Source organism: Bombus affinis, chromosome 13, assembly GCF_024516045.1.
Source record: "Bombus affinis isolate iyBomAffi1 chromosome 13, iyBomAffi1.2, whole genome shotgun sequence".
Taxonomy (NCBI): domain Eukaryota; kingdom Metazoa; phylum Arthropoda; class Insecta; order Hymenoptera; family Apidae; genus Bombus; species Bombus affinis.
In genome coordinates, this window is record NC_066356.1 from 6,380,644 (window position 1) to 6,400,076 (window position 19,433).

The window sequence follows — 19,433 nt, forward strand, 5'->3', positions numbered from 1 at the left end:
GAACACCCATGTCTCCACGTTATGGGCGTTTCGAAGATATTGAGCAGATAAGAAAATGCAAGGAAACTCTTGAACGATACCTTTTCAAAGTATAAATATCTTTAATTATATAATAAATCATTTCAAACGCGTATATCACCTGATGATAATCTACGTCTTCAAGTGTAAGCCGTGTCTGTCATTTAAATTCTCATACTACTTAGAGAACTACATATTTATTAAATCGATCTTATTCTTTCTATCGAAATATTTAGGCTTGATGCAGACGAGATATGCTCGAAATCGAAATCGTAAGCTAAAATAATTAATTTTTTAATACATTTTGACATGTTAGAAACAAATCAAAGTATAGAAAATTAATTATTTTAGTCTATATTAATTATAATAAATTTTAGTAGTATAGAAGGCGATAATTCACTAGTGTTTAATGAGTTTAAAGCTCGTATATTGCTATTTGAATTACATAAATCCATTTAAAGTCATGTAAGAAATCTATAAACTAATGAAACAATTTTTGTTAAATCATTGAATTAAATTTAAAGATTTCCCATTCGCTATTTGCAATTTTGCAGCAGTGTGTGATTCAACAGAATTATGTTTTTAATGCAATGCATACGGGCCTACTATCGAAAATATACACATTATTTTTATTATTACTAGAACTGTACCAAATGTTAGGGGTAAATTTCTAAAAAAATATTAGCCTGGAATAAATTTCTAAAAAATATTGTTCTGGAATAAATTTCTACAAAAATATTGTACCGTATAAATTCGACTACTATGAACAAGAGGCAGACGTTTCTAAATATTCCTAAGATATTGCTGAAATTTTGTAATAACAGACGCGATCCAACAGAACTGAGAACGTAGATTATCGAAAGGTGAACTGACCGCAAGAATGATAGAAAACTCTCAACTTATGTCCCGTGGTTTCTAGAAGGCGGTAAAAAGAGTGTTCCTTCTTCACAACGGTTCAAAGTCCCCATGTCATATTTTATACGACACGTTCAGAAAAATGTAGAGAAGGAGTGCCCGACATGAAATCGTCGCTACGTATCCCATATAAAAATAGCACCAGAAAAATTGGTTTCCGCGGTGCCTTTCGACGGCACGCGACAATCGTAATTTATCATTTTCAATGATTCGTGATCGATTAACACGAATCTCTATACACGGCACTCGTTCTCCGGGCTCGTTCTCATGCGACTCTGTTTATTTTTCGTTACGAGACATGGCTAATATAGTCAACCGGATAAAATAGTCTTGCGTGTCCACACACAGCAATCGATTATTACGTGTTTCTTTAACATTCTTAGACAATAAAAAAAAAAAAAAAAAAAAAAAAAAAAAAAAAATAATAGGAGGAAGGAAAAGGACATCACGGTTCCTCAATTTCCCATACATACAACAACGATGATATCTGTGTTTCCGTCGATATTACGCTAAAAACGTAGCTTACTTTCCACTATGCTAAATGTGTATGTTAATACAGTTAATGATAGAGCGGGAAAAATCGTCTTCTCCTCACGCCAGCTTCCTTCTCTCGTTCCCTTTTCTCCCTATTTTTATACGACAATCATACAGAGGTATGGATCTACCTTTCACGCGATCCTCACTTACTCTCTCTTCTCTTATCTACGCTGTTTTTATTTTCTTTAAAAGATTCTAAGATTTTGTGCTCCCACTTTCTCACGCCTTCATACAACGTACGAGGAAAGTATCCTTTTGTTCTTTTTTTTTGCGTTTTTTTTTCACATTTCTTTTTCTTCTTTTTTTTTCTTTTTGGCAGTCTGCTAACGGCCGAATCAAAGACCGTCGCATGGGCGGCGTAATCTACCGTATAATATTAACGTTAAAACTCGCTGCACGCAATAGCAACGACTATGTGAAACAGGTTCTCTACGGATAATGCAACATCCTGATGCCTCCCATTTGCGGTACAGTAATTCATTGGATTCTAGAGTCCGAAGTGGTGAGAAACACTTAGAAACTTATCGTCGAAATGATCGACCTACGAACAAGAGACTCTGCACACCGATTGGTACAAATTCACCTTAGACCCTTCTATTCTATTCTTATGAGCTTGTACCAATGGGTATTTCAATTCCTAAAGTATCTAAATTCGAAATTTCAAACGTTTAACTTTCGCTTAGCCCTTTGCAGTCGTTTACAGATTGAGCTTGTACATTGATTCACGGTTTTTAAAAACTAGATGTTCGTCGCATTTGTCGCTTTACTTATATTCCTAGATGAAACGTAACCACTAGACTGTAGATATTTATCGCAGATTTCTTGATTTTGCGAGCAGAGATGCTCGTTTCACGTGACAAGTATCGACACGTTGACCACTGATGACGCCACGCTGGTGTCACGCGTAGTTCTCAGTTTTCGCGTTGACGAGTTCCGAGGAAGAAATTTTAGTCGCAATGGAAGCCTTTCGATATTCTGTGTATCTCTACAGACTATGAACATGCGTTCCGAACATTTTTAAATTCCAAATTCCGGATATCTTCGAATATCTCATAAATGTATAAATATCTGTAGTCTAGGGATTACTGAACTGCAAAGAGTTAATTATTCTAATCGTACTACAGAGCTTTCAAAAAGACTTTCATTTAACGGGAGGTTTCACCGTCCCCTAAACAGCCTCTAACTTACAGAGTAGAAGAACGAGCTTCTCTAAAATGGCAGTGACAACCTCCACGAAGAAAGGTCCATCCTTCACGATCGAAGTACTGTACGGATGTTGCATATGTTCGTCAAGACATTTCGTCGTCGCGTAGACGCATGAATGAACACGCGTACAACCTCTCTATGCGACGAGGAAATATCTAGGAGCTTAGATCGGTAAATTACACGGTAAAGTTAATAGTAAGAAAAAACGTCTACTTAAGAACCATGTACATAGAGTATTTTGCAGCGGTGATCTTGCAATGAAACTAACTTCCGTCATCGTGGAACGAGCGGTTCCGGCGTGTGACCAAGAGGAAATTAGTTCCGGGATTTTCTTATACCTACGAACGATCCAGCAAGATCGAGGACGCGTGGACCGTAGAATTCGAACCAGCAGCGTACACGTTCGACATCCACGGTCCACGTTTTAAAGAGTGTCGTTTGGCATTTAAATATGGCGTTGTTAAGTGCTCGAGATTGCGAGAAATCTTCGCGAATATTTCGTTACAAGGAAAGTGTGCGATCGATGTAATCCGAGGATTCGATGTTCTACGTGAATTTTCTTGTTGAACGCGACTTGTTCAAGAGGGCAGTGTGTCGTTCAGAGACGAACAGAATTTCATGAACGAATCTCCATGTACGCTCCTTGCTGCGAATGATCTAACACAGTTTGGAAGTCGTCGAGTACAGTAATATCTCGTGCAATATACCTTAGCTTGTGCTTGACAATAATTGCATTGGAAAAACTAGTTAATCGAACTTATGATATCTTCACAATTTTATATAATAATACGATTAATTATAATGAACGTAGAAATAAGTGGCTCATGCTCGAATCGATCGCACGTGTTCCTTTTTATACGACGGCTCATCGACGTGTCATTTGTCATCATAGTCATTCTGTGTACTTAGTTGTTGTTCCTTGGTAGGCAGTTCACGTAAAAGACGGTGAAAATTCATAAGACACAAGCGGCTGAATGTTATATACACGTTCGCTAATTTCTGAACGAAGGGAGATTGTTCAGTGAAAGAGAAGCGTACGGCAATGGGTCAACAAGGGAGGCACGATAATGAACGTTTTTTTTTTTTTTTTTAATATTAATACTGGTTAATGCAGACGATGATTTCAATCCTGTGTATTTATAATTAGGAACTGAACATCCGAGGTGAACTAAGGGTTCCACAGAAAAATTTCCTTGCAGAGTTTCAGGATTCCTCTCAAGCAACGATAAAACGTATAATAATCGATGCGCTTTCGAGAGTCGAGGATTAATTTCGGCGTGTGACACAACACGCGCGAATCTCGAAGGCGGATCGATGATAATAGTAGAAAAGACCTTGGTCACGATGGCATTTGATGGAAGAAATATCGCAGAAAAAAAACAAAAAGAACGGTGGTAAACGATATATAATCAGTCGTGTTAGAAATCGATTGTCCAACGATTAACATAGCACATACGATGAAAATCATCGCTTCATTACAGTTCGTCTCGTAATAAAAAAAGAAAAAAAAAAGAAAAAATATTAATATAAAGCGAGTAATGAAATAAAAAAAGAAAACGAGAAAGAAGGTAGGCGTCCAAACGCTATTAAAACAAAAAAGAGAGAAACTGCAGACGGCAAAAAGAAAAAAAAGAGTAGTATTGGACATAATGTAACGTTTTTCTCGTGATACGCACGATGTCTAAAAAATAATACTAAACGAAACGAATCGCACACATTGATCACACTACTTGCGGCTCGCCGAAGGATCCATTTAGCCTACCTCAGTCTGTGTATCAAACTTGGTCTTTAATTGATTTCGCCGTTCGCACGGTCCGTGGCACGCTCAAACAGGAACGCTACAAATTAGACATAGTCTCGCTTGCATCCGGATTTCTCTTTCTTTTTGAGTGTCCTTTTGTAACTGCGGGTGAGACTGTGGGTAGCCACGCTACTCAGCGCTACTTTTGTGCATGCCACGGCACTTGTTTCCTAATTTGTGTCCCTGAAAATCATTAGGAAAGCATCTTTTATATTATTTACACTTTCTTAGTGGGAGGTTTAATATTTTTACATTGATGTCGATTTAATATAAATTTAATATATTTTTACTCAAACATGCACGCAATACACATAGTATGTAACAATATGTGAAGACCACATAGGAAAAGTATGATTCATTTTTCTAAATGTTTAGGAAGGTGATAAAAATACATATAATGCCAAAGTCAAGAGGGAAGGTAGTTTTTATTGATTCACAACATATATTGGATTTTAAAATTGCGCTTTCATAGAAGACCGGAAATACGATTGATCATATTCTTCACCTGTGGCCTTCATATATATCCAAAGTAAAGTGCGTGTTTGTAAATTTCTATCTAGACTCGATTACTCTAGCCATGTTCAGAAAATTATGAATCTGCATGAACATTCATGGCGTACTAATTAGTATGGATTATTTGAAACGCACGTTTGTGAATATCGAAGTACTAAAAACTGTGGCACAACTCACCCTGGCCCAGGATAATAATAATAGGGAGGCGGTCGCTCGTATTCCGTGCTAAGCGGAGGCGGAGCGGCAGCAGCAGCTGGTTGGTATCCAGGAGGACCACCATTAGGGAAGTCACAATTTCTGAAAAAATACCTCTTCGATCAGCAAAACCACGCAGGAGAAATTCGAATAATGTAGCTTACTCTCTATTCTTCGTCAAACGTGTCGAATAACGAGCACAAAAAAAAAAGGAAAAATAAAAAATATTCTCGAAGAGAGTTATCTTTTGCCATAGCGTACGTATGCCTTAGCGAACAAACGAATGACGAAGCTGCTGAAGCGAAATCAAAGTAAATTTTATATACCGTGATTCTCCTGTGAAATAAAGAAAAGAAAGGTGACTCGAATTCGTAATAATACTTTTACGCATGCTCGCTTAAAAATCCTTGTATACGTATGTTTTATCGAACACGATTGGACTGATTGTGGCAGTGGCGGTGTAGGTATAACGCTGATACCACGCGAGTCACTTTATTCGATCATCACGATCGCCAACAACCTGACACAATTTCTTTTTTCTTTTTTTTTTTTCTTTATTTATTCCTGCAAAAGCTCTAGCGAAGCTATTTGCTTGCGACGCAAACAAATTGAACAAAAAGAACGAACTAAGGAAAACGAGAAGTACGGAGACACAATTGATAACAATCTGTCTTGCGACTTACGTGCAGAGGCGTATCGAGAGACGCGAGAAGTTGCCCCCCCGCAAGGTTCCCACTCACCTGGAAATAACCGGGAAAAAAAGCGTGACCAACGGGGTTGCATGAGATGTATGGACGGGATCAAGAATAACTTGCATGGTGTCAACAACATTCTGCACCTCACAACGATACTTTTATAGGTTTCTGTTCTTCTTTCCTTTTTTTTTTTTTTCATTTCGATAACAGTATCATTATTTATGATATGGATCGGACCGCGCTGAATCTAACAAGATACGCTCGAACCCTTTACAAACGCTCAACAAGAGTGAACGATATATTTTATTCGATAAAAGTAAAATTTATAGTAACATAAATGGATGAATAAAATTTATTTTATTCATTTATTTTAATTTACCAGGGTTATTGAATGGGTCAAGTAGATATTTCTAATAATTTCTAAACTGGATAATTCCAAGTGATTCTAAGTGATTTTAAATACTCGATCTTTTACATTCGTATGAAGCTACTCGACCCTTTCAAGATGTTCGATTCTTCAATGATAAATACTGTACAAGGTAGATCATGCAATTCATACATCTTCGATGGTTGGTGGTAGAGCAATACGATGCGGGAAAAGACGAGATACTTTATCTATGATTAGGTTATCATACAAAGTACAAGAGACGGGACATCGGTAAAATTTCTTCTTTATCCGTTTCGATTTACAAGTAGGAAGAGAAACAGGGAATATACAATTCGAGTCGTACGTGGTTCGACAAGTACTTACAACTACATTGGGACTGTTGAAATTTGAAATGTCGCCACTGACCTGAACAAGTATCGTGCGAGTTTCTACACAGAGAGCTTGATCCCATCCTCGAGTTAAATCGAGCGGTTCGGAAGAATCGGTGAAAACAAAAAAGGTGAGAAAAAGAATTTCGCGCGATGAGTGGGAACCCTGCTCACCGATGAAGGGAAACGAGAAAAAGGAAACGAAAGAAAGAGAGATAAATGAAAGATCGGTGATGGTGAGAGATCAGGCGCCGAGATACAGGAACCGAGAGAACAATAAGTTTGTAAGTAAAATAAGAAGAAAATTGCGTAACGTGTCACAGAAAGCTGTGTTTAAGATTTTTGCTCGGTCCAAATTGGATGTTTTGCAAGACTTACTGCGTTTCTACGGATATGCTAAAGACTTTATTGTGAGGTTCTGTTTTGGAGGGGGCGGTATGTTCGTGGCTTCGCCACGTGGGGGTGGAACTGTAAAATAAATCAGAGATGAACTAGTGAACCGGAGAAATGAAAGGAGAAAATCGTCGATCTCAAACAAAAAGACACCTATTGCATCCAGAATCGTTCAAGAGTGTGGTAGCTCGCGATACTCGCGAGAAACAACCCCTAGAGGTTTCTGACAACCCCCGAGAACGCATTCTCCGCTTCGCTAGATATGGACAGCATTAACAGACTTTTATTTTCTTTTCCATTCCATCTTCATTCAAATAATGCAAGACGACGATCCGAAATGAATAGAAAAAAAGAAGAGAACCTTAAAGCGGCAGCACTATTCTTTCAAACAAGCGCCTGTCTTCGAAATACTCCCTGACAAAGCCGTAGACTGAACGTCGTTTTGGAACACAGCGTCTCTCTAAAAAAACTCTAAAGAATTCGGCTAATTTAAAAAACTTTACATGCTTGAACCTACCAGGTAAAATCAGAAAATGGACGGAAATATTTCTTGTCTTAATGAACGTGTGTTTGGTTTCCATGAAATTCTACCAATTCATCATTTATTTTTAGAAGACTCGCGTCGTTGAACTTAACGGATAAAATTAAAAAACCGACAAAAATATACTTATCACGCTTTCCTGCTGTGATCCTCATACGATAAAGAAATAAATCACAAATTCAGTGTGCTCCCAAAACGACGCTCTGATTCAGCCAAGCTATCTCTCGATATAATTTCTTTCGAGGTGCTTTATCTCACGAAGGACGAATAATGCTCTCGCTTCAAGAAGTTTTCGACCGACAGATCCGAAGTGACTTGTTCCAACACTTACTTCGGCGCCACGTCAGAGTATCTGGAATAATGATGATAATGGGACGTGCTCTGATGCGCTTCTGGGACTCTCTCTCGTTCGCTGTATCCACCCGCTGGACCATCGTAGCTTTCGTATTTTGCGTAAGGGTCTCTGCTGTGCGACACGTATTTCTTGTCGTGAACACTGCAAGGAAAATGAACGTTTCAGTAGACTAAATCACGGGTCTCCGGGGCACTCGTCATGCGAGTTAGAGAGTGTACTATTTTGCTAAGCTGTTTCTGCGTGTTACGTGTATCATTAATCTCCTAAGTAGCTTTGGTACACGAGACAAAGGGCTAGCTGCCACGCCACTAAACTCGTACGTGTGTTCCTCTATGTATGTATGTATGCATGTGTGTGTGCGTATGTGTTTGTGTGTGTGTGTGTGTGTAAGAAAGAAAAATTCCATTTTTCACACGACTAGTTAAAAGCTCCGAAAAACGCGAGAGCGTTAGTATATTAAATATACATTAAATGTTTAACACCTTCTGGACTGATTCACATAATATATCAGGGATGATAAAATGTTGAATCACTGACTTACATGTTTGTTTAGTAGATTGCAGATGTATATGCAAATTGTATATGCTTCAATGTTTGTACATGCTTAATAATGTACATGCTTATATGCAAATTTCATTTGTAAATGCAATTGTAAAGATGGAAGTTAAGCAGAGGATACTTTTGATATCCTTTGGATACTTTATGTGTATATTTATAATATCTAATGCATTTTGAATATTGTATCTTTCTGAATATTTCATATATTTGTACTCTGGATATTCTATATATGTATTTTTTCATGTCATAAGCAATCTGTGTATTTCTACATCTCTTAGTTTTTGTATAAATGCACAAACATGTTCAGTTTACATATTACATAATATAATACATGTGATACAAGAAAGTCGAGAAGGTATCAAAGTTCAAGTAGCAGATGATTAACTATATATTTTAAAGATTTTATACCTATGTAATTGAAACGATATTGTGGGATCTGCAATTAGTGTCATACTGCGTATAGTTCACAGAATTTTGTTATTTCAATAATTGAGAAACTTTCTGGAAAAAGGATCCACAAAAGGGAATAACGAATTGAGTAAATTGTATTACAAGTTTTAGTTCTAGCGTTTTAACGTTAGCAACGTTTAAATAAATAATTATAATGACTGTTGAAAAATTTTAAATAGATAGTAATTGAGTAGAAAAATCATTTGAAATATATATATTTATCACAGACATATAGACCCGTTTTTTAGAAAGGTTCTACATTTTCCTTTTCCCTCTACAATTAGTTTCTTCAGCGAAATAATTCTGATTCCACAATACGTTAGCTAGAGTGCTCATCGTGGTAGAACCAATCATGCAGACAAAGGGTAAAATCGTTCTAATCAATCAAATCACTACACGATTTCCCCCGGTACACTGTGTCTTTCTGATCGCGAAATATCTTAAGTTGGGGTGTGAAGAGTAGTGGAACGTGAAACGAACAAATATATTGTGTTCATAGCGTTAATGAAGGATTCACGTGCTATACGATCAACATAATTCAACATGCGAGCAACTTGGCTGTTCTTGTTGTATACTTACTGAGTAAGGGGTATGTTATCCCTGTCTGCGTACGCGTCATACAAATATTCACTGGAACGGAGCGTGTTAGCGGTTAGATTCCAACAACCATTCCACACATTAGACAGCTACTTTTAATTTAATATGAACTACTGCATTGGTACAGTGAAGAAAATTCGATCGTCTTATATAAATTTACAAATTAACGTGGAAGTACGCGGGCTGAAAATCATAGTGATGTAAGGTGCAAGTCAAGATTTTGAGAATTCGTACTTAGTTATGTATTCCAAATTTTGAAAATATTATCCCATTAGTCTGACAATTACTTCGACAAAATATAGAATTTTTTAGAATAATAAATGCAGATGGACTCACTTAAGTACATCACAGCGATTCACAGCTAAGAATCTATAAACTTCAAGCTTTTTATGTATTTAGTTAATTTGCAAGGTAAATCTAGACTTTTTTATCTAGGTAATTAGTCAGAGAAATACAAAACGATAAATTTAGAAATATATTGAAGATATCGGACGATCGAATAATTTTCACGAAGGACAGAGTTTTCGAGCCAAACATTATTCTCCTCTTTCGTGGTACGTTCTTGCGAAAAGAAGACATGTACGATAAACGCGACAAAAGTCAGAAAACGATTAGTTGATAGCTCACGGCACACCGAGATAGAATTGAGAATAAAGGCGGTGAGCTTACAAGGAATAACGCGTTCATCGATTTGCACGGGATTCGCTCTAGAGAATTGGCGATGCAATTTTGAGACTCGCTAAACAAAGTGGTAGGATGATTCATGCCGAGTAGAAAATATCGATAAGAAAGATATCGCAAGCGCGAATATGTGCATGCTGAGGATAATATGGAAGCTCGATTAACTACCAGACTGAGACAGAAGGCTGTCAACACTTTCTACATAGAGGGTGCTCAGAATCTGCTGGCCAGAAATTAGCGAAGAAAATCATAGAAGCGATTGTTTTCAAGTGGATGTATTGTTGTTTCTAATTTTCCTAATATTTCTTCGGAATAATCAAGCCAATTGTTTATCCCTAAACTAAATTTTTGAACGAACTGCAATTTCTTCTGTTCCTTTTCGATTTAACGAATGATATGAAATAATCCCGATCTCACAACAAAGGACAGTTTGGGAATTTAAAATTGACATGCACCGGATATCTAATTATGTTTTGGAAACATTTAATAGCGTTGAATCTATCAATTGGGTTTGAACGATATAAAATGAGAGAAACTTACGCTTCGACTAGAGGTCCTGGATAGGGATCCGATTTTTGGTACAGCGCGCTCAATTTCACGCAAAGTACTATGGTTGGGATGAAGAGAATTAGACACCAGCCCACACTCACCCAGAAACCATTCTGTGAATTACGAGTAGAAGTATAATACATTGTAATTTTTGCAATTTATAAGAATGATTATATACAGAAGAAAGTTGATCAATTGCTTACGAATGGATCTAGAACCCGGTTGCATCCTGCGACTAGCGTTGCATTATACGCGTTGGAGACTGGAGCACATCTTCCTACGTCCATCAGCGCGTGATGGATAACTAGCTCGAGGAAGTCGTCAACTTGACGAAGGAAAGCGTTTCCAAATTTGGTTGCCAGCTATAATAAAAAAAGCGAATTGTGACGTAGTTACTTTGAAATTACTATCTAAATATTCTGAAATATTTCCTACATTTTGTAACTTAAAAGATATAAATAAATAATTGTTCAGTTATACTGTGTACTTTCATTTCCTACACTATCACAATGATTATTGTGATATTATGAAAATGCTTAAGAATCTTAGGATGTCTATTTTTAATAAAGTAAAAAACTTTAGTATTTGATGATGGACAATATGTGATTATAAATTTAGAAGTCTCTATGCATCTTTTAATGAAAAATGCTCGATACTTTCTCTTTCCATGAGCTTATTCTAAAGCTGAATGATATTCTCCCATATTTTTTCGCGGATATTCAATTTTAATGTCTTTCCAAATATTGTTAGTAATTTTAATCGACGAAGAGATATCAAAACCTACTTGTTGCACGTATTCTGGCCCGTCTTTATTCAAAAACTGCTGCGCCTTCGTCACTTCGTTAACCAGATTATGAATAGCTTCCGCCATCGAACTGTGGTTAAACTTTATCTTCTCCTCGAGTGTCACAGCCTTTGTAACCAACTGTTCGCTAAGCATTCCCATGGGTTTTACCAACTGGTCATGATAATATGCCAGATCCATTGCGTTTTTCTCCAAACTGACTCGAATGTCCTCTTGCCCCTTGGGCAATTCAGCTGACACATCCAACAGTTGTTTCGCTAGATGTTCCAGGTTGATGTTCGTGATATTATCTGCGAGGATCTCCACATACTGATAGAACTTGATGTCACTGAGACCACTTTGCGCCAGATCGTTTAATTTCGACTTTGCACTATCCGTGAGGATCACCACACCAGGTGAGAGACTGATTTTGCGTCGTAATTGTTGGATTGTGTTGTTGATGTCGTAACGGCCGGCGTATTCGCGTAACGAGCCTATGTCGAAGATGTTGCCTACCTTCAGTACATTGTACAGTGTTTCGTTTCGATGGCAGTGTCTGTCATGAAGAAACAATGGAACTGTTTTTTATCTTCGATAATGTGAGAGACGGGGAAATGCAAATAGCGGTTAATAAGCATCTTCGATCGTAGATATTCTTTTATAATCTTCATAATTTTTTAATAATTTTTTACTATACACTTACGTGATTATGTAGCTCATATTCACGTCAGCATTAGGATTCTGTGGATACAGCTTCTTTTTGATTTGCACAATTTCATCAACTAGAGCGAACATCCTATTATCCTGCGGATTCTTCAAAGGTTCACAAATAGCTCTTTGAACAAGAACACCAATGACCATGTGTGCTACGGTTATCACCATTAGAACGCTCGTTAAGAGGAAAATTATCCAAACAGCCCTGGAAAAATTCCGCAAAATGTTACCGATATCACGAATCACCAAATGATACAACAATTTTAACAACGTTTTTAAAAGCTTACATCATAAGGAATCGTGCCCCAGATCCTTTGTTACAGCAATCGTCCCCATATCCATCAGGTCGCTTTCCGCAAATGCCACAGAAGAGACCGAAAGTCAGACACATTAAAACTGTTAGTAGAATTCCTGATATTCCAAGGCCAAGATAGTATCTGGAAAAAATACACATGTCAGAGAGAAAGAGAGAGACAGAGAGGGAGGGAGGGCGAGATAAATAATCCATACCGAATATTTGAGTATTTTTCAGAGAGAAATATTGACATATTGGGATAAAATATAATAGAAATGTTCAAACACTCGAACAGAATAGAACAGAAATATGCAAATATTCGAAGAGGGCAGAAACGATTCGGACGAAATGTACAATACAAATAAAATGTTTATCATTGTTTCTCACCTGTACGGTATATACTGATCCACGTGCATCCATGTATGATCTACAGCCTTCATGTTATCGTTTATCTCAACGCCTATCCTATCAAGAAGCACTGTCATATTCTTCGCCAAAGCGTCCATATGTACGCTGACTCTTCTAATACTCGCGCTCACGACAGGAATGGTCTGGTTCACAGCGTGTTGAATGTCTTTCTGAATCTTCAAGAACGACTCTTTGCCCTGGCTCACTTCCGACACGATGTTGCCTTTCATCAGCATCGTGATGTTATTCAAAGCGGATGTGACGTTTGGCAACTGGAAAAAATCATGTACGATCGTTCGATATAAATGATCAAAATAAAAATAAGACTGTTCGTATCTATCGGAAAAAGAACGATTACGCCTGAGATGACACATTAAATGAGAACATTGTAGAACAGTCAGAGTATCGATATGGAAAGTGTCATGCTTGTGTCTATTTAAATGACCAATCCCCAGGTATGTTAATGTTAACGGTATGTTAGAGAAAAAAAGAGAGAAAGAAAGAAAGAGAGAGAGAGAGAGTGTGTGTGTGTATGTAACTGAAGAGTGCATTGAAATGTATCAAGTCTCTTAAAAGCTCTTTGTAGCAGACTGACGGAATGCATAGAGTGCTCAGCTGGAAACAAAGTACGTTTAAGATGTGTTCGACAGGTTTCAATTCAGAAAAACGTAGTAAGAGAAAACTCAGTGCAAAATAGGAAACGTTTCATTCCTTCTAGACATTTCCCGTGTGTGTTACACGCTTAATTAAATATGAGTTGTTTCTAAAATATGTAAGTCTCCTTTCCTCGTGGCTAGGTTTAAAGTAAGGACAATAATTCGAAATCATTCTAGACGTCACACACTTAACAGAGGTTGTCAATTAACGATACACATATCGAACGTTTACACATAATCGAAAGTTGATCATGCTTTAGCTTATAACTTACAGACTGAAGCTATTTGGTGGTAAGCATGGAATCAGATAAGTTTACACAATAATTCTATTCGTAAACCAATGGTTGGACATCCATAAGATTAAGAAAACAAACTACGTCTGCTAGATCGCTAAATGTATAGTAACATTGGTCAGTTTTATTTTTACTAAAATTATTATTATATCGAAACAGAAAAATGATTGTCTAATTTCCATTGGTCTACTACTTGATTAGTACAGAAACACAAGCAAATCGAACAGGTTCATTAATATTCATTTTCCTTTTTGTATAAAGTTACAGAATCAGCGAGACAAAAAATAAATAAATAAATTGGGTAAATAAATAAATTAGAAAGTAAAAGACAAAAGAAAGTAGTGTATCACTATCGAATCGATGCAGAAATAATATCACAACTTCTATCGCGGTTTAATGTGAATAAACCGAACGAGTAATAGTGGATTTTATAATAATCATCATACCTTCGGGAAGTATCGGTCCATGTACTGTATGCATGTAAAGGAAAAAGAAAATTAGATGCATGACGAACAATAACGATTGACGGACAGATGCAACAAAAGCGGAAAATACCTTGTCGAACTCCACTTGAACCGACATTTGATTCACTTTGTAATCATGCAGCACCTGTTTGCAATTTTGCGTCTTGCAAGCCGCGAGCGTGTGTAGGAGATTGTTTTTAACACCTCGTACAACTGGAACGAATACAAAATTTGCTAAGATATCGTTCTATTAAAATATTCATACCTTTGTTAAGTATTGAAACGCTTATAGGGAAACAAGGGCAGATCTGATTATATTAATAGGAAATTATTAAAATCTTTGAGAATTGTCGATCTATTTGGAAGCTTAGATTGTATAGAATTTTATATGATCCGAATAAATTACCTGGGAAGTGAAATATTTAGAATTTGGAAGTTTAAACTGTAAAGAATTCATATGTTCGATATGCTAATAATAATTTCATCGGTTATATAACGTAATAAATTTCTTTAATTGTGTCTACTGTATATCGCGATTGTGATCGATTTAGTTAATTTTGATATTCGTATTATTAAATTTTCTACGATATTTGTATTAATATTGTAATTGGTAAGATATCTGTTGTGTCTATAATATTTATAACGTGTTATATTTCTTCCACTATAATTTATCATATTTTATATATTGTTATATAAACGCACGTTGCAAATGATTATAAACTTGGCTATTTGGTTCATCTACAATTCCTTCAATTCCAATTTAAATTGTCGTTATCTCGTGCAAATAAAATTTGGATCAATCATCATGTTTTAAACGAGGTCGACAGATGTTTTAATATTTATAAATGGGATTGTACGATTGTAATAGAAGTACTCGGGAAATTATCGATATTCCAACGATTAGATAAAAATAAAAAAAAAACGTGCGATATCAAGATTACAATTTTTGAATAAAAATTTCTGAAAAGTTATTATTCAGATAAAAATCGAGGAAACTTCTCACATCAAGAATATAAATAATATCTCGAGTAACAATTCCCTAGAACGGCGAGGTCATTAAATAATAATCGAGAAGATTTCTGGCACCAAGAACATAGGAATGAAATTTCCAACACGAATTTCTTAGAGTACTACAAAAAATTAAATATCAACAATAAAATTCTCGGAATAAAAATTTCTCGCGTCATCATCGAGTCTTCTTAGAAATCAAACACGTAGATATATCTATCCGTACCGATGTCCAGTTGACTAGCGTTGGTCCTTAGATCGCGGGTGATGGTCTGCATGATCTTCAGGTCCTCTTTAATGGACTCCAGGCCAGCGACAATGTCGCTTAGATTAGTCAACGAGACCGCGTGGGAGTATTCAGCGAGTTGTTCAGTGACGATTCTACCGCTGGCTTGAAGGATGTTGTTCAAATTAATTTCCAGCTCGTCGAAATTAGTCTTGAGAAGGTTATTGATCGCCTCCTTTGTGTTGCTCAGATACAGTTTCACGTCTTTCAGGCTGATTTTCACATTGTTAGGAAACTCCTTGGTCCCATCCTGCATGTACTCGTTTGTTACAAAGGCGCAAACCACGCCAAACCTGAAAGTTACATCGAACCGTGGCTTCGTTATGTTGTCTTTTATCGAGGGAATAAACAAATTGGAAAGCTCTTTCGATCGGGTTCGTTTCCATTACTCTTGATTGGATGTATTTATCTTTTTGTCTATACATTATTTATTGATACGGATATTCGTTTGAACATTCCTTTGAGATGCATATTGGCCAAATATAAAAGGAAATACCTGTATACATATATATCAGTTTATTTTAAAATTGTAAATTAGAGAGGGATTAACGAGAGGAAATATCGTTCGACTATTTATTTGGGTCAATGATTAACTGAAAACTCGAGAGTAATCCTCATTATCGAAAATCCATTTAACTTATTTAATGTTTGTTGCCGTGTAATGCGATATTAGTTGAAAATGGAAAGAGTAATTGAAATTAAATCGTGGATATTCGTGGAAATCCATATTTTTACGAAGATTTATTTCATCCATTAAGTATCGTGAAGACTATATCTTGAACATTTTTACGTGTAGGAACTTCTTCCGAATATATAGTCTGATTAAAATAAATCGCAAGAAAAGGAAGTACTTACAGAATAATAGTGGCGACCGCAATCAGCACCATGCTCAGCATCACTTTCCTACAATGATCGTGTTTCTTGTCAAAGGGTTGACTTCTGGCGCCACAATGGCCAGCGCATCTGCAGCAACAGAAGAACAAGCCTACGCAGGGTAAAATCGCAGCCAGAAGAAGTCCAACGAACGTTAGGCCAGCCAATCCACCGTAATGTGTCGCGATTATTTTCCATTGGGCCAAAGAATACTGGAACGTTGGTGCACCATCCACAACAGTGAACATTCCTGCAACAAAGAAAGATCATCGTCACGTTGGTAGAGCTAAATATCGAGCAACAACAGATTTTGTTCTAAAACCTCTTATTTTAATTTGTTCTAAAACATCATATATAATAATTATTTTTATAAAGAAGATCGTTAGACCGAGGATTCATTTCTGCAATTTCTTATTTTTATAAATACAGTTGGAAAAATGGAAACCCAGCTGGACATTTGTTCCACCCACTAAACCATCGTAACGACCGCTTTATTTTGGGTATTCTGTATAAATATTTTTAGGGGAGGAAAATTGAAGTAAACCTTGGAGAGTAAAAAGTAGAGTAATCGTTACTTAACGATTAGAAATATTTTAAAAGTTATTATTTCTAATTATTTAAAAGTTTAGAGTTTCGAAGACTGATGACTTTAACAGAGAATCTTAAAATTTATATCTCGATAGTGGATAAGGTAGAAGACACGAATTTGTAGTGTTTCGAAAAAGGCTGAATGCCAGCTACAAGAATATAATGATATATTATAATAATAAAAATATATAATATATTATATATATTAATTAATATTAATATATATTAATATATTATAATAATAATAAAAAAAAATCCAGGCATCCATTAAAACATTTTTAAATGTCACTTTTACAGGATATTTTAAATTCATAGCGAGATCAAAAAAAAAAAAAAATAAAAAATAAACATTTTTTCTCTATCATCTCAAATAAAAGAGTAATTAGGCATGGCAGAGTTAAATAGGACACACGGTTATATACCTAAAATTATTTTTTACACCAAGATCGTTGCACATTATGCTAGTTTAAAAATAGCGCGTCATTTACGAAGAAAAAAAAAAAGAAAAGGTGAAGCACGGAAGGAGCGAACAATCGGTGAAAGGGAAGAGAAGAGGAGCAGGAGAAGCAGCGGAGAATGGACATTAAAGAGCATATTTTCCATCTGCAACCCCGATACCGCTTTTTAGGGCGAGAACAACGGAGAAAACGAGGACACGGTCGGATGTAGGACGTAGGTCAGGAAGGGTTGCCAGGTCGAAGGGTGAACGTAATGAGAACGGAGGGAGGGAAATTTATTTCCTAGTTACTCCTGGGAAAAATGGATCAAACGTCGATGACCGGTCGGCGATGGATTAAGACCCGTGGACCGCTGCATTGATTTTTCGATGCGCCATGCGGTAGACATTCTACAGGACACACATGATCGTCAAGGTTATCCTGTGCAACACGCATTCGTCAAACGATTAGCGTAACCGTTCGAAAGAAATCGATGTAGCCTTAGAAGCTTTGCTTTCGTTAATAAAAATAATCTATCTCTTCGCTTCTCTAAGCTTGTCTTTAAAAAATCAATTTCGGAGGAAATTGTGAATTTTGTGGAATGTAGCTTTATTTTACTATTTTGTACCTATCAGATTTAGTATTTCATATCTTGCGTACTTGTCCGTATATTTTCAGATTGGTTTCAAATACTATCGATATATAATCACGATAGTCGCATCTCGTTACGATGCTAGCGAAATCTTAAAATGTTTCGTATAATACGGTAAATTCGTGAAAAGATTCCGCAAGTGGATATTCTATAAATGTGTTGAAATATTCTGAAGAAAGAAGAGGAATAAGAACAAAATGTTCCATAACACAATTAGCAAGCATCGTGGCGAATGTTTATGCAATTAGAGGAAACTTGAAGCTGCATATATGAAGAGAATGCATATTATTACATTAAAAATAAAATATTCAAAATAAAGCGGTCATTACGATACGTTCACTGAGTGAAATAAATCTCTATTTTTATTTCCATTTCTCCAGTCGCATTCGTAAAAATAAGAAAGATGATCTGCCACGAATGCAATCGTCCAGTTACTACGACATGTCGCCTTGAACGACATGTACTGTTAGAATCGAATGCACGGCATGGTCAGGTTAAACCGTTTCATGCAGCTTTTGCGGAGACTGTACGACCGCAATAAATCCACCGGTGCACATGAATTCGCGTGATTCCTCGATATGCCAAGCGGCAGCTTGCACCAGTAACTTTGCGATGCACTACGTTTAGAAACTAGTCCCGACGTATTGATAAGGGTTCCTTTTGCATACGAATTGTTCCTGGCGTTTTACTAGCCGATTACCTCGCATCTCCATACCAAATATAAATCTTCGTTCCATATTTTCTATTTCCGACCAACGAAATTAACATTGTAAAATATTACGTACAACACAGATAGCGAATAAATATAAACTCAACTCTATTCCTCGATTTTTATATTATTATATTTGTATATTTTAGATTTTTCGTAATATTGAAACAAAAGTTGACGAAATGGTTTATGCAATTTCATATTATAGAAGAAAACCGAAGATACAACGAACAAGAATGTTCCCCTTTCAAAGTGTGGAAAAAATTAAATTTCCTCTGAGAATTATATTTTTGGCCGTGAAAAATAGATTCTTGGATTTTCCTTTATTTTTTATCACTTTTATTGATCTGTCAGGTATACTATGCACAAACTTATTTAAGTTTCGTGTTGAATATCCGCCCACACGGATTTTATCCTTTTTTTAGATTCAACGATATTTTCTGTAGGTGGCTTCTCTCGATCCGTGAAGCATTTTCTCCTAGAATTCCCCACGGATTCTCGTTTGG

The 19,433-nt window shown here is 36.4% G+C and overlaps 1 protein-coding gene across 6 annotated transcripts in view; it reads right to left on the reverse strand.

Moving 5' to 3' along the window:
- Nucleotides 1–1,318: 1,318 nt before the first annotated feature.
- LOC126923740 (prominin-like protein) overlaps nt 1,319–19,433 on the reverse strand; it is a 70,514-nt gene continuing 52,399 nt past the window's right edge. Inside the window, exons 2-16 of one of the 6 annotated variants that reach the window (XM_050737461.1) lie at nt 16,524–16,791; nt 15,609–15,961; nt 14,466–14,587; nt 14,357–14,380; nt 12,941–13,233; nt 12,546–12,695; nt 12,248–12,463; nt 11,545–12,100; nt 10,964–11,122; nt 10,752–10,873; nt 9,513–9,563; nt 7,902–8,066; nt 7,015–7,104; nt 5,168–5,287; nt 1,319–4,660 (exon numbers count right to left, since the gene is read on the reverse strand). In XM_050737461.1, coding sequence (XP_050593418.1) covers nt 4,648–4,660; nt 5,168–5,287; nt 7,015–7,104; nt 7,902–8,066; nt 9,513–9,563; nt 10,752–10,873; nt 10,964–11,122; nt 11,545–12,100; nt 12,248–12,463; nt 12,546–12,695; nt 12,941–13,233; nt 14,357–14,380; nt 14,466–14,587; nt 15,609–15,961; nt 16,524–16,791 — 2,702 coding nt within the window. In that variant the 3' untranslated portion in view covers nt 1,319–4,647. Of the gene's footprint in view, nt 4,661–5,167; nt 5,288–5,868; nt 5,926–7,014; nt 7,105–7,901; nt 8,067–9,512; nt 9,564–10,751; nt 10,874–10,963; nt 11,123–11,544; nt 12,101–12,247; nt 12,464–12,545; nt 12,696–12,940; nt 13,234–14,356; nt 14,381–14,465; nt 14,588–15,608; nt 15,962–16,523; nt 16,792–19,433 lie in introns of those variants that run through there. The other 5 variants (XM_050737462.1, XM_050737463.1, XM_050737464.1 and 2 more) reach the window with 5 other exon arrangements.